We start from the raw sequence: 12,033 nt of genomic DNA, 5'->3' as shown, positions 1-12,033 counted from the left end.
GGCAGGACATGAGAAATCAAAAAGTCCTTGACTTAATATAAACACTATTTATCAACAACTAAAACAATCAGTGTGTTATCAACATCATTGCTATCCTAAATCCAAAACACTGCATTAGGAAGAACATTATTGCAGCCCAAAACCAGGTCAGTGGAATGTTAGAAGTGATGAAAGTGTTTAGATACTTTGGACAAAGSAGTGGAAGCTTCTGCAGTTGTATATAGAATACTCTCCCAGCTGGGAGGACGGTGATTAGTTTTTGCTCTTAACACCCATTGTAATTGCATCCCAGCTTCCTAAAGTCTCTCTTTGCTTCCTGTGAAATGGTTTTCTCTGTATGGGCTTTCTCATCATTGAGACCTAAACTTTGACAGTGCTAAGTATATTAGATAAAGCCTATTAGCCAAAGGCTGTTATTGATAACAGATTAAATGGGTAGTCTTAATGGAATTCTTCTGTAGTGCCAGCTATCTTTACTGCTGACTTGCACGTCACAGAACACTTTTTTAGCACTTAGTTTGGTTATTTTTTAAAAAAAATTTTGAAGGTTGTAATCTCAGTAAGTATCTGAGAGCTAATCCTGTTGCTTGTTTGCTTTCCCATTTGTTTTTTTTCAGTCTTCCCTCTACCCAGTGAGACTTCTTCAAAATGTCTCTCTATCCTTCCCTAGAAGATCTGAAGGTGGACAAAGTTATTCAGGTATGGTGGACATCTTTAAAAAAATGAGTTTTGATAACAGTAATGTATTTGGTGATGTTTAGTTGGGAAAACAGCGGGAGACTTATTGTGGTTGACRACTTGTTTTACCATCTCACTCTGAGAGGAGAAGGACAAACTGTTTGCTTTGTAGCTTTCTCTGTTATGATTAATGCTTGTTTTAACACCTGGATATGTTTCTTTTGGTTTATATATTCATTTGTGTTCATTTGTTTTTAACAAATACTGATATTTTTGGGTTTTTTGAAATACAGRTAAGTGGTCTTAAGTAGATAAACATAGTCAGTCTCTTTACATACTTCACCTCTGACTTGATGACTAAACTATTAAATGTGCTGCGTCTCATTCCCAGTGTCCAAATCTATGGCAGAAAGCTTTCATGGTCATTCGAGCACCAGAAAAAAAAAAAAAAAAGCATCAGTTGTCTTAATGCAGTCTGGAATCAAAATTATCTTTCGGCTATTTGATGGTTGTGACCAGTTCTCACAGTATGTCCAAGATTATCCTCTTTGTGTAAAACCCTTTAGGWGGAAGAGTATTGGTAGTTTTATTATTAAACCTGATGAGGACGAAAAAAATATCTGTGAAACAAAATGATTGAAAGCACTTCAATGGACTAAAACCTATGAGAAGTTTGACATGGATGTATTTCACAAGTTTCCTTGCTTTGKTCAGCATTTTACTTTTTGCTGAACTTAACTTTCATTCCTTCCTGGTTTAAACAAGGGCAAGGATTACAGTGTTTTAAGATGGCTACTACTTCTGTCCTTGCTGTTTTCATTGGGAAGCAATCAAGTAAACTGCAAGAAAAACTTCTTAACTCCTCCTGTGCTATCCCTAAGTGCAGTGCCTTGTCTCACCTGTGTTTGTACGTGTGGGGTGGGGCTTTTGAAGTTGTGGATGCTATGTTGGGATTTCTCCTTGTCATGACCGCCCACTCCATTCTTCTTATCTAACCACRGTCCTTTATCTACAGTCTGGAAATGCTGAACTGAAAAATGAGTACCCTGGAGCCAAGAACGTGCTCCTTTGGCCTTTTATTAACCAAATGCTAGAGCTTACGTATTACAGTTGAAAATAGTAATAAATGTAATCACTAAGCCATTCCATTTTCGCTGATACTTTTCATAGGATCACTGAATAGTTTGAGTTGGAAGGGACCTTTAAAAGTCCTCTGCAAGAAATAGGGACATCTTCAACTCCATCACTTTGCTTGGAGCCCTGTCCAATCTGACCTTGAATGTCTTCAAGGGTGGGGCATCTACCACCTCTCTGGACAACCTGTCTCAGTGCTTCACCCTCATTTAAAAAAACTTCTTCCTCATATCCGGTCCAAGTCTACCCTCTCTTGGTTAAAACCATTACCRCTYATCCTATTGCAACAGGCCCTGCTAAAAAGTCTGTCACCATCTTTCTTATAAACCCCTTTTCATATTGGGAAGCTGCTGTAAGGTCTCTCCAGAGCCTTCTCTTCTCCAGGTTGAACAGCCACAGCTCTTTCACCCCTTTTTCACAGGAGAGGTGTTGCATCCTTCTGATTGCTTCTGTGATCGTTTCCTAGGGACCTGCTCCAGCAGGTTCATGTTCTTCCTGTGCTGGGGACCCCAGAGCTGGACACAGCACTCCAAATGGGGTCTCATAAGGGCAGAGTAGAGGGGCAGAATCACTTCCCTGAACCTGCCAGCAACAAAGGCTAAGTTATTTCTTTCTCYCCAAAAATGCATTTAAAAATGCATTTTAAATAAATCTGAGAGCATTCGTAACAGAAAAGACAGCAGAGTACTAAAAGACAATGTCTGTATCTGCAATAAGTAAGAATCAAATGACTGCTGGCTAAAACAAACAGACTTGTTACATTAAATATTATTCTAACCTTCTGTTTTTGTCTGTTATTTGAGTTGGAGCCTGTGCTTCTAAATACACGTGATATTGCTAAATAATGACTCATTCTTGCTGTGAAATCTTTTTTTTAAAGACAGTTTCCTGGAGTGTACAGGACTAAGAAGTCTTCTATTTTTATGTGTTTCCTTAACATCATGAAGTAATTTTAACTGTCATGTTATGTTAGATGATTTATGTATCCTGTTCAGCATAGTGTTTCACTATGCATTGAGTAATTTCCCTCCCACCTTTGATGTTCAGCCTCAGGAAAGTTATTGGGATAACTATTTCCATCATGCTTAACAGGCCACTGTAAGGCTGTTTTTCACTGGTCATGAACACACAAGGCCAAAAAATAGAGCTGAGGTATTGCGAAGGAAGGAAACTGACTCACAAATATAGGAGAACTTAATAAAGTAAGCCAGTCAGCAATACAGAAATAAGCCTTAATGTGTTTACTGTAGTGGCAAGTGGTGTAGAAAATMATCTTGGAAGGTCCATTTCTTTCAGAAGACGTTATACTAGTAGCGCTGGATTGTGTGGAACTTGACACCTGAAAAGMAGTGTAGATCTCACTAATAATGTCTGTAAATGGTGTGAAGAAGTAAAACTGCTGTTATCCAGCACAAASAGCAAATTCAAAACTCTCTGCTAAAGGTTGAACCTTAAAACGTAGTTTTAAAGCTTYGTCAGCTAAAGGTAATATTTCCTTTAAGGCCTTTTAACTTTCTTGATGACAAAAACTGAGCAGGTTGATATTGAATATTTTCTGCATTATCACTTTGGCTTTGTCTGTAAGGAAGATGTGAGTTGATCAGCCAAAGTACTTTGGATACTATTACAGCTTGTTGCATTGGATCTGTTTATTTCACATAAAAAGATTGACTTCAAGACAAATAGTAACTAGCATGTACAGTACAAAAATAATACCGAGTCTCTTGCCTGCATAATAAAAACTTATTTTTTTCTTAGACAAGATAACATATGTGAGTTTCTTTGCTTTTAGGCTCAGACTGCCTTTTCTTCAAATCCAGCTAATCCAGCAATCTTGTCTGAAGCTTCTGCACCARTTCCTTATGATGGAGGTAAGCTCATGTACTGTATAGTATACTAATGTGAAGAGCAGTTATGAAACCCCAAAGTTAACAGAACAGTTAATGTTGCTGTAAATATGCAACCCTAYTTACAAAGGGAACTAAATATGTTACTGTGTTTACATTACCTTTTTGGAAATGCCAATACCCGCCTTGGTAAGATGCTGTAGGAGTCAAAAAACAGTGTTTGCTTATAAAAAGAAGTTGAAGCAAGCAGTCAACCTTCTCTTTTTGAAAACTTTCCAAGTGAGCTTAACATAACAAGATATGTTGTTGATACTGTTTGAGCTCTGTTTAGCTCTTACCTCAGACACTTAGTTGTCCTTATTAATCACATTTATATTTGTAAGCTTTAGAGGACAGCATGAGTCAGAGTTTTTCCTTACATGTGAGCTTGCTTAGGAACAGACAAAGATAAATCTCTGTCAGCAAGAGAAGTGCCCAGGAAGATGGCGCTTAATCTTCTTGTGCAGTCAACATAAATCTTCCAGCAGATTTTGGAATCAAATGTRTGATGGGAAATCCATCAGATCTAAAGCTGAATGACTGGTACCCATTTTTCCTTTTCTCCCATGTACATGCACAAAGGTGCACAGGTTTGAGGTTAGAGCTCTGTTTTAGTAAGTTACGTTGGGTCTAAAAGGCCTAAAGCCTCTAACCAGCAAGACCAACAACACTACTGGAATGGCAGGCGGAATGCTGCCATTGTGGATCAGTATTGAATGTTAGTGGATGGAACTCTGTCTCCAATTCTCCTCTAGGTGCTTGTGTGTCTAAGATGACTTTAAGGCAGGAGTTTGAATAGCTCACAAGAGTTGCATCTGGTAGATTCTTTCTGGGTTAGGTACTTACCTGACCTAACCTCACCAGACCAGATTTGAGTTTACTTCAACAGTCTCTTCTTGGTGGCATTCATTCTGCTGTCCAGAGTTTGAATTCTCCTGCAATTATTTGGCCAGCAGGCACCAAAACATAATTTTGATGTCAACTTGTGTGTGAAKTGCTCTGGATCTCTGTGTGGCTGAAGAGTGATTAATCATTCAATATATCCCAAACAAAAGAAGGCCTTACATCATCTATAGGATGTGGCAAATCCACTGGAAATTCTTCTATCCTGATGGAGAGTGGACACTATACAACATCAAGAGCTTTTGGGTTCTGCTATTTGGATTGCTCTTTGTTTTAAATGAGAATGAATTCAGCCAGCAAAGGTCCATCCTGTGTWGTGGTCTTTAGTAAAGAACAAACAGAAAAATTGGGTAGCTGCAGAAATCTTGTGCTATTATGTGTTGTGTATAATCCTAGGGCTCGAAAAAGCAAGCAAAAATAGAAAATTTATTCATCGAAAGCTTTTTAATCAATATTGATGAAGCTACAAGTTAGTAGATTAGTCCAGAAATATGATGAGACAGTTGTCATGTGAAGCAGCATATTAAAGTGCCAAAAAACCTCCAGTTTATCATGGCATTCATCTTGCCATGACCTTTGTTCTTYCCCAGAAAAGTTACTTTCTATTGCTGGTTAAACATGACTTCTTATAATAGCTGCTTTTATACATTTATACCCATAAATGAACTCTAGAAACGTAAGCTTTGCATGCTAAGGAGTCTGATTGCTTCCAAAGCCCTTCTTTGTACCACCTCCCTTTCCAAGCAGCCCTTTCTGTCCCCATTTATTTAGTGAGAATGTCAGGGGAGCTCTTAAGAGCTCTCATAACTGGCACTTGTTAAATGGCACCAGTTAATGATCTGTGGAATGTCAAGAGCAGTATCAAGTTTATTTTAGAGTTGTTCTTCTCAAAGTCTGACAATTCTGTCAGTTCAACTTCCTTTCCTTCCATTCTTTGCACTTCCCTCGAGTATGGTGGGATATTTTAAAGGTTGTGTGTGTTTTTTCTTGTTGAAAGGCACGTATAAAGCTCCTTGAGTAAGTTCTTTATCTCAGAACTGTCTGGTTACTCTTCTAAACTGGGCTAGAATAACACTGGGTCTTCTGTCATAATTTTCCAWTTAAATAGCTGCAATAGCACAAGATTCGTTGAAGGAATTATACATATGAAAGCAGWAACTGCTCCCTCTGTTAATCCATCAGTTGTATTGATTTTTTCTTTTGTTTTTCTCCTATAGGTTTGTACCCCAGATTGTATCCAGAACTTTCTCAATATATGGGCCTGAGCCTCAGTGAGGAAGAGGTACAGAGAAACTTAGCAGTGGCAGCAGCTGCTCAGCCACAGGGTGTAAGTACCAGTCAAACATATTCTAGAAAACAAAAATGTAAAGACTAAATGTATATCTAGCATTCTAGAGAGCAGACTGTTATTTKTCTTAAGTACCATATTTGACTGAGATACTGAGTACCATATTTAAGTAGCAGTGCCTGTGTTAATCTGTTCTGAAACTCAACAGTCCATTTCCAATGTTGGGAGGGAGTGGGGGAGAGTTGRTGGTGTGACTTACTTTGTGCATTGTGTTTCTAAAATATCACTTAATACAAACTGACATATAACTWTTCTTAAAAGTTGAAACTAAGTTGTCTGGCTGTTTTGTTTTAATCAGCAACTGGTAACACGACCTTCTACTAATTACATGGTAGCTCCAGTGACTGGAAATGATACTGGAATTCGCAGAGCAGAAATTAAGCAAGGCATCCGTGAAGCAATTCTGTGTAAAGATCAAGATGGCAGAATTGGACTTCGCCTTAAGTCTGTTGATAATGTAAGTGTAAAAGTTTGYTTTTGCCTCTAGAGATTTTACTGCTGGGCTATATTAGTAATGAAGCTAGTGTGTGGTCACAGAATAGTCTTCTGTGTAATGCTTTCTTATCCATTACCAGAATTCTGAAGTCCATCATTAGACTTGTAACTAGATTTCCAGCTGCCTGGACTAGGATCTGAATTTACAGCCACAGTTGAATGCCATGTGTTTTATAAGACCTGAAAAATACATACAATATTTTTTTGTTTCACTTTAGAATGTGAACTTGTCCTTGCATTGCTGCTTTGATACCTTTTATCAGTTCAGGAGTTCTTGCCTTTACCTTTTTGGAAACGCTGGACAATACTTAATGTTCAGCAGTATGCAGAGAACTGCCCACAGCCTAGAAGTACCTCCTTTTTTGTAGAAGGTCCTTAAACCTGCTCTGAAACTTCTCTGTTTCAGTATCTTTTGATTCTCAACATGGACAATGCTACTATGTTCTGATTGTGTTTTGTTGGTTTTTGGGGTTTTTTTGCGAGTATTTTGGTGGTTTGTTTGTTTTGTTTCTGTTTGCTTGCTTTTGTTTATTTTTCCCTTGGCAAGGCCATTTAATCTGAATGTTTTAAAAAAAAAATGTACTGAAGGTAGCATTTAGAATTAAAATACTCTTCTGTAGTTCTTCTAAAGCAGAAAATGGGGTTTTCTTAGAGTAGCATGGGGTGCTGGTGGTGCTGGTGTTTTTTTTTTTATTTTTTAACATCTCTCCCTCCCATCGGTATTTATAATTTGCTTTGATATGCTTTACTTTGTTTTTTAGATGTACTTTGACTGGAAATAGTTTTGTAACACCTGTTAAAAAAGACAAGTATTTAACCCTAGCGTAAGACTTTAATGGTATGCTTGCATCTTTTTTGTTGTTTTTAACGTTTACAGATCTAGACAGAACAGATTTTCTAGTTTATGATCTTAGTTCTAGCRTTAATTATCTGTCAGACTTCTAAATACCTCTAGAAACAGACTGACATTTCAGAAGTGCCCCTAAAGAAGAGATAATTAGCAAGTCCTTCTGTCTTTTCTCTTTGGCTGATACTGTGTAGGATGGAAAAATTTAAGGAGCTGTGTGTTCTTCACCTTTTAAGCAAGAACCTCCCCTTTTCCTCCCCTTCTTTTTTTTYCCTCTTTTGTAGGGTATATTTGTCCAGTTAGTTCAGGCAAACTCTCCAGCATCCCTTGCTGGTCTGCGGTTTGGGGACCAAGTGCTGCAGATCAATGGAGAAAACTGTGCAGGATGGAGTTCTGATAAAGCACATAAAGTTCTGAAACAAGCTTCTGCAGAAAGGATTTCAATGATCATTCGGGACAGGTAAAGCCAWTTTCAGTTAAGCATTTGTCATTATCCATCTCTGAGTAATTCTGTGGGGTTTGGGTCTCCCCTTGCTTGAACAGAGGTTTAACAAAAACCTGTTTGTCTATGTACTTCAGTAAGTAAAGATTTTCAGAAATGTTCTCTTTTGTGGGGAACAGTCAAAATGGTTCTTAAATSGTAAATTTCCTGGGCATGATGAGACATGATGTTTTCCCTAGATATACTAGTGAGTGAGTGATGGCACAAGTTACATGTCAACTCTGAATTGAAGACTCTGAATTGAAGAATTCTGTGCTTTTTTTCCAGATACAATTTTTTTATTTAGTGTAAGTTAATAATAAAAGATATTAGCTAAATGTTTTTTGTATTAATTAATACATTTGCATTTTATGTAGCATGATAACTTTTGTTGTGAACTGTTGCTTATGTATGAATTAATGCCAGCTTTACTAAAAGTATGCTTGATGATCCAATATGTTTTTTGAATTGTATTAAATAGTGATCCTGTTATTACATACAATTAGCTACAACAGGTCAGGTTCAGCATAAGGCCTGTAGACTGCAGGAAGACAGATACTTCATGTCTTTGAGGCATAAATATGTCTCACAGGTTTTTCTATGTTCCTTCTTGCTTAAGAACCAAGTCTGACCCAATGGGCAGGGCAGCTGTTTGATCAGGGCAGTTACTTCAATCACTGAATCAGGATACTTTGGTAGTAGATCCCCTGCTCTGTCTACCGCTTCTGTGCCCAATTCACCATCCCCTTCCTATATCTACTGCCCTTTTCAGACACAATTTTAAGATTTATTRTCCCTAAAGCAGTAGAAATGTTGTTGGAGAAGCCTTGTACTCTAGGATCATGTAGACTACTTACAGTTGTTAAAACTGCCTGTGCTATTTTATCGATCTTGTAATGATTGTAGAGAACTGAATTTTTAATGGACATTTGTGTGTATTTGGTTATGGTGGCTGGGTGGGTGGATGTTCTATGAGATTTTTGTATTATTATTAATCTAGATGATGAAATATCTGTAGAATAGGGAAAACATGCAAGGTTTATAAACAAGTATACATTAATACAACAATATTAACAAAATGAAGTTAAACCGAACAATTTTTCACCATCGATAATGTATGGATCCCTTAGAGTGCAACTACATTTTTGTAAGCTGAAGATGCTAAAATAGCATGTGTTTTTTTTCTGTGATTTAGTAGACTGAAAACGTTGTTTTGTATTTTAAATGTTTTTGCAGACCTTTTGAACGAATTATTACCATGCATAAGGACAGCACAGGTCATGTTGGTTTCATATTCAAGAATGGAAAAATTACCTCAATAGTGAAAGACAGTTCTGCTGCAAGAAATGGACTTCTGACAGAGCACAACATCTGTGAAATTAATGGCCAGAATGTAATTGGACTGAAGGTAAAATAACTACTATGTGGGGGTGTGGATGGCTGTTCGCTTTTTATAGTAGTAAATGTGTTTTGGAGAGGGAAAAGGATTGTAATTGATTTTTTTTTATTTTAACACTAAACAATATTTCATGAGAGGCAATGGGACTGGAGAGACATACATGTTTGGTGTTCTTTGCAGTTTTTTATTGGTTTTCAGGGCAGTTCATTCTCTTCCTCTCAGCCTCTACCTGGTGAGGCTGACCCTCAGTTTTTATCTRTAGTCCAGCCTTGCTGGCAAAACAAAGGGTAGGCTTCCTTTTTCCAGCCTGCATCAAATTTTAGCAGGAATTCCGTGTTTGACATCTGTGTCCCCGCTATAGTCAGTTTGTGAAAGAAACTCATAACCAAACATCTGTGGTGTTGAGTTTCAGTGATTTGTCCTGAAGGCTGAGTACTCCAAACAATGATTTTTGGAGTAAAAATGTGTCTAGAAAACATTCTTGAACTTTCTTAGCTTGAGTTGTCTTGCTCATATGAGTTCTTGTTTATTAACAGGACTCCCAGGTTGCAGACATCTTGGCAACAGCTGGAAATGTAGTGACCATCACTGTCATGCCTTCCAGTATTTATGACTATATAATAAAGAGGTAGGTAAATACAAAGCAGCTGTGGTGTTAATTATAATCAAGTTGACAATGACTATAAAGCGTACTCATGATAAGACCTAATTATAAACTRCATGAAAATTGGAGGAGGGGGTGTCTGAAAATTTGTTTAATCTGATGTTTTGGTCAAATTGGTGTTTYGGTACTGTTTTTAACCTGTTTTATGTTCATGATAATCCTTTGCCTTTTTGTCTCTGGAAAAAAAACTCTTYTCTAAACTTCTTTTGACTAAGCCTGAATTTCTGAAATACCACAAGTATTTGTTACCTTGTAGCTAAAATGTTGTGTGTAGTGCAACTAATTCCTATTATGTAAACATGATTCTCGGCAGCATAGTTTTGGGTTTTTTCCTAATCCTTTGGCAACAATAGCTTTCTACAGCTAAATACGTTTTTGAACCAGAAATGCTTTTGAATTTGCTAGAAATTAATAATGCTTCAGGTATAATGCTTCAGGTGCCTTTTTTTTCCTGTTTCCTTTTAACCCCCCTTGACTTAGTATCCTCTTTCTATAAAGCACTTTTCCATCTAACAGCTGCCTTCCCCCCTTGCTCTCCTTCCCTAATGCTTGCACATGTGCCTATACCCTGAAAGATACTGACAACATAGCTCAGGTGTCAGTAGAGATGTTGAGTATCGTGGGCTTCATTTCTTCTGGGGGTGCAGTTTGGCGCAGTTTTCTGTAGCAACTTGTGTCAAAAATAGTGGAGTGAAAGTCCAGCTTTTAGTTTGTATTAAAAGGCTGGAAATGACAAAACTACTGTGAGCAGAAGCTTTAGTGGTCTTTGTAAGTTGTCTTACAAAATTGAATGCCTTTTCCTTTTCCTTAGGATGGCAACTAGCATCATGAAAAGCCTGATGGATCACTCTGTTCCTGAAGTCTAAACTTGCACCATGGATGTGTGTGTACATATATATAATGATGATTCCACTAAACTTGGGCTATTTTACTCAGTGATCTCTTTCTTCTGCACATGAGCCTTTCTGGGGGCTGAGAGAAGATATGCTGCATCAAGCATTTGCATCTATAATGGCTGGGAATGTCACTGTTCAACATATCTTGTGTATTCACACACTGTACAACTTGCAGCCTTACATGCTTGACAAATGTGAAATTCCAATTGTGTTACAACTTCTTTTCATAGGTCTTTTATTTAGCTTATTACTACTATAAGCCATTGCAACTAAAGGAACCAGGTATCACTTGCAAAGCTACATGTTGTTACCCAGGACAATGCTATGCTTTGTATGTCTTAAGACAAATGAGTATTTTTACTGCYTTTTGTTTGCAAGAGTAGCTTTGAAATAGCGTATTAGAAGCAAGGTTAGTAATAGTTTATTTTTTGTTCTAGTAAATACTGTTTACACGAAAATGCCACCTAGCTGAATATAGCTCAAGGCATCAGTCAGTAAGTAAGCATAATTAAAGTAGTGTACAGATACTCAAATCTTTTTATTACTTGTTATAAGAATTGTAACTAATATGCTTATCTCTCGCCTTAACCATGTTCTTTTAAGGATTCAGACATAACCAAATAAATGACCAAAACTTTACATCCTGTGTGTGTACATACTTAAGATGAGCTAAAACAGGCTTGTTTTATCAAGTTCAGTGTCAGCCAACAACTAGAGAAAATTCAGTGTAAAATATTTAAATGAGTTTATTCCTTTTAAAAATGAAATGTTTTAGAAGCTTAGCTCTGGGCTACTTTAGACAAGATATGCTTAATGGAAAAAGTTCTTCACTGTGAGGGTGGTGAARTACTGGAACAGGTTGCCCAGAGAAGCTGTGGATCCTCATCCCTCAAAGTGTTCAAGGCCAGGCTGGGTGAGRACCTCAGCAACCCGGCTGAGTGGAAGATGTCCCTGCCCATGGCTGGGAGTTTGGACCTAGGTGATCTTTAAATCCCTTCCAACCCAAGCCTTCTTGTGATCCTAACTCTTCCTGCCTTAAGCTTAACCCATGGAATAGCAGCTAGCTGTTCTAAAATATGTACTAATTGCAGAGTTGCAGTTTCACAGTAAAACTGCCTGTAGCTTGCTGGGTGTGCTGGATGTGGCTGGGATGGAGTTARCTTTCCTTGTAGGAGCAGSGATGGGGCTGTGTTGGAGGCCTGTGACCAAAGCAGGGATAATAACACGGCAGTGTGTTTGCTGAGCAGGATGTGCACAGTGTCAAGGCCTCTCCTGCTTCTCACTCSGTACTCTGCCCCCAGT

General features: G+C 37.8%; 1 protein-coding gene across 1 annotated transcript; it reads left to right on the top strand.

Moving 5' to 3' along the window:
* The first annotated feature begins 596 nt into the window (after nucleotides 1-596).
* Nucleotides 597-11,387, top strand: SDCBP (syndecan binding protein). Its single transcript, XM_057377211.1, has 8 exons — nucleotides 597-699; nucleotides 3,605-3,683; nucleotides 5,819-5,928; nucleotides 6,248-6,406; nucleotides 7,576-7,751; nucleotides 9,009-9,180; nucleotides 9,708-9,799; nucleotides 10,647-11,387. The coding sequence occupies exons 1-8, from the start codon at nucleotides 649-651 to the stop codon at nucleotides 10,699-10,701; spliced, it is 894 nt and encodes a 297-aa protein (XP_057233194.1). The 5' UTR covers nucleotides 597-648; the 3' UTR covers nucleotides 10,702-11,387.
* The last annotated feature ends 646 nt before the right edge of the window (nucleotides 11,388-12,033 follow it).

Source organism: Malurus melanocephalus, unplaced genomic scaffold (assembly GCF_030028575.1).
Source record: "Malurus melanocephalus ecotype Western Australia unplaced genomic scaffold, MMel_1.1 scaffold_306, whole genome shotgun sequence".
NCBI lineage: Eukaryota > Metazoa > Chordata > Aves > Passeriformes > Maluridae > Malurus > Malurus melanocephalus.
Note: the sequence above shows the minus strand (reverse complement) of the source record. Positions and strands in the feature narration are given on the sequence as shown.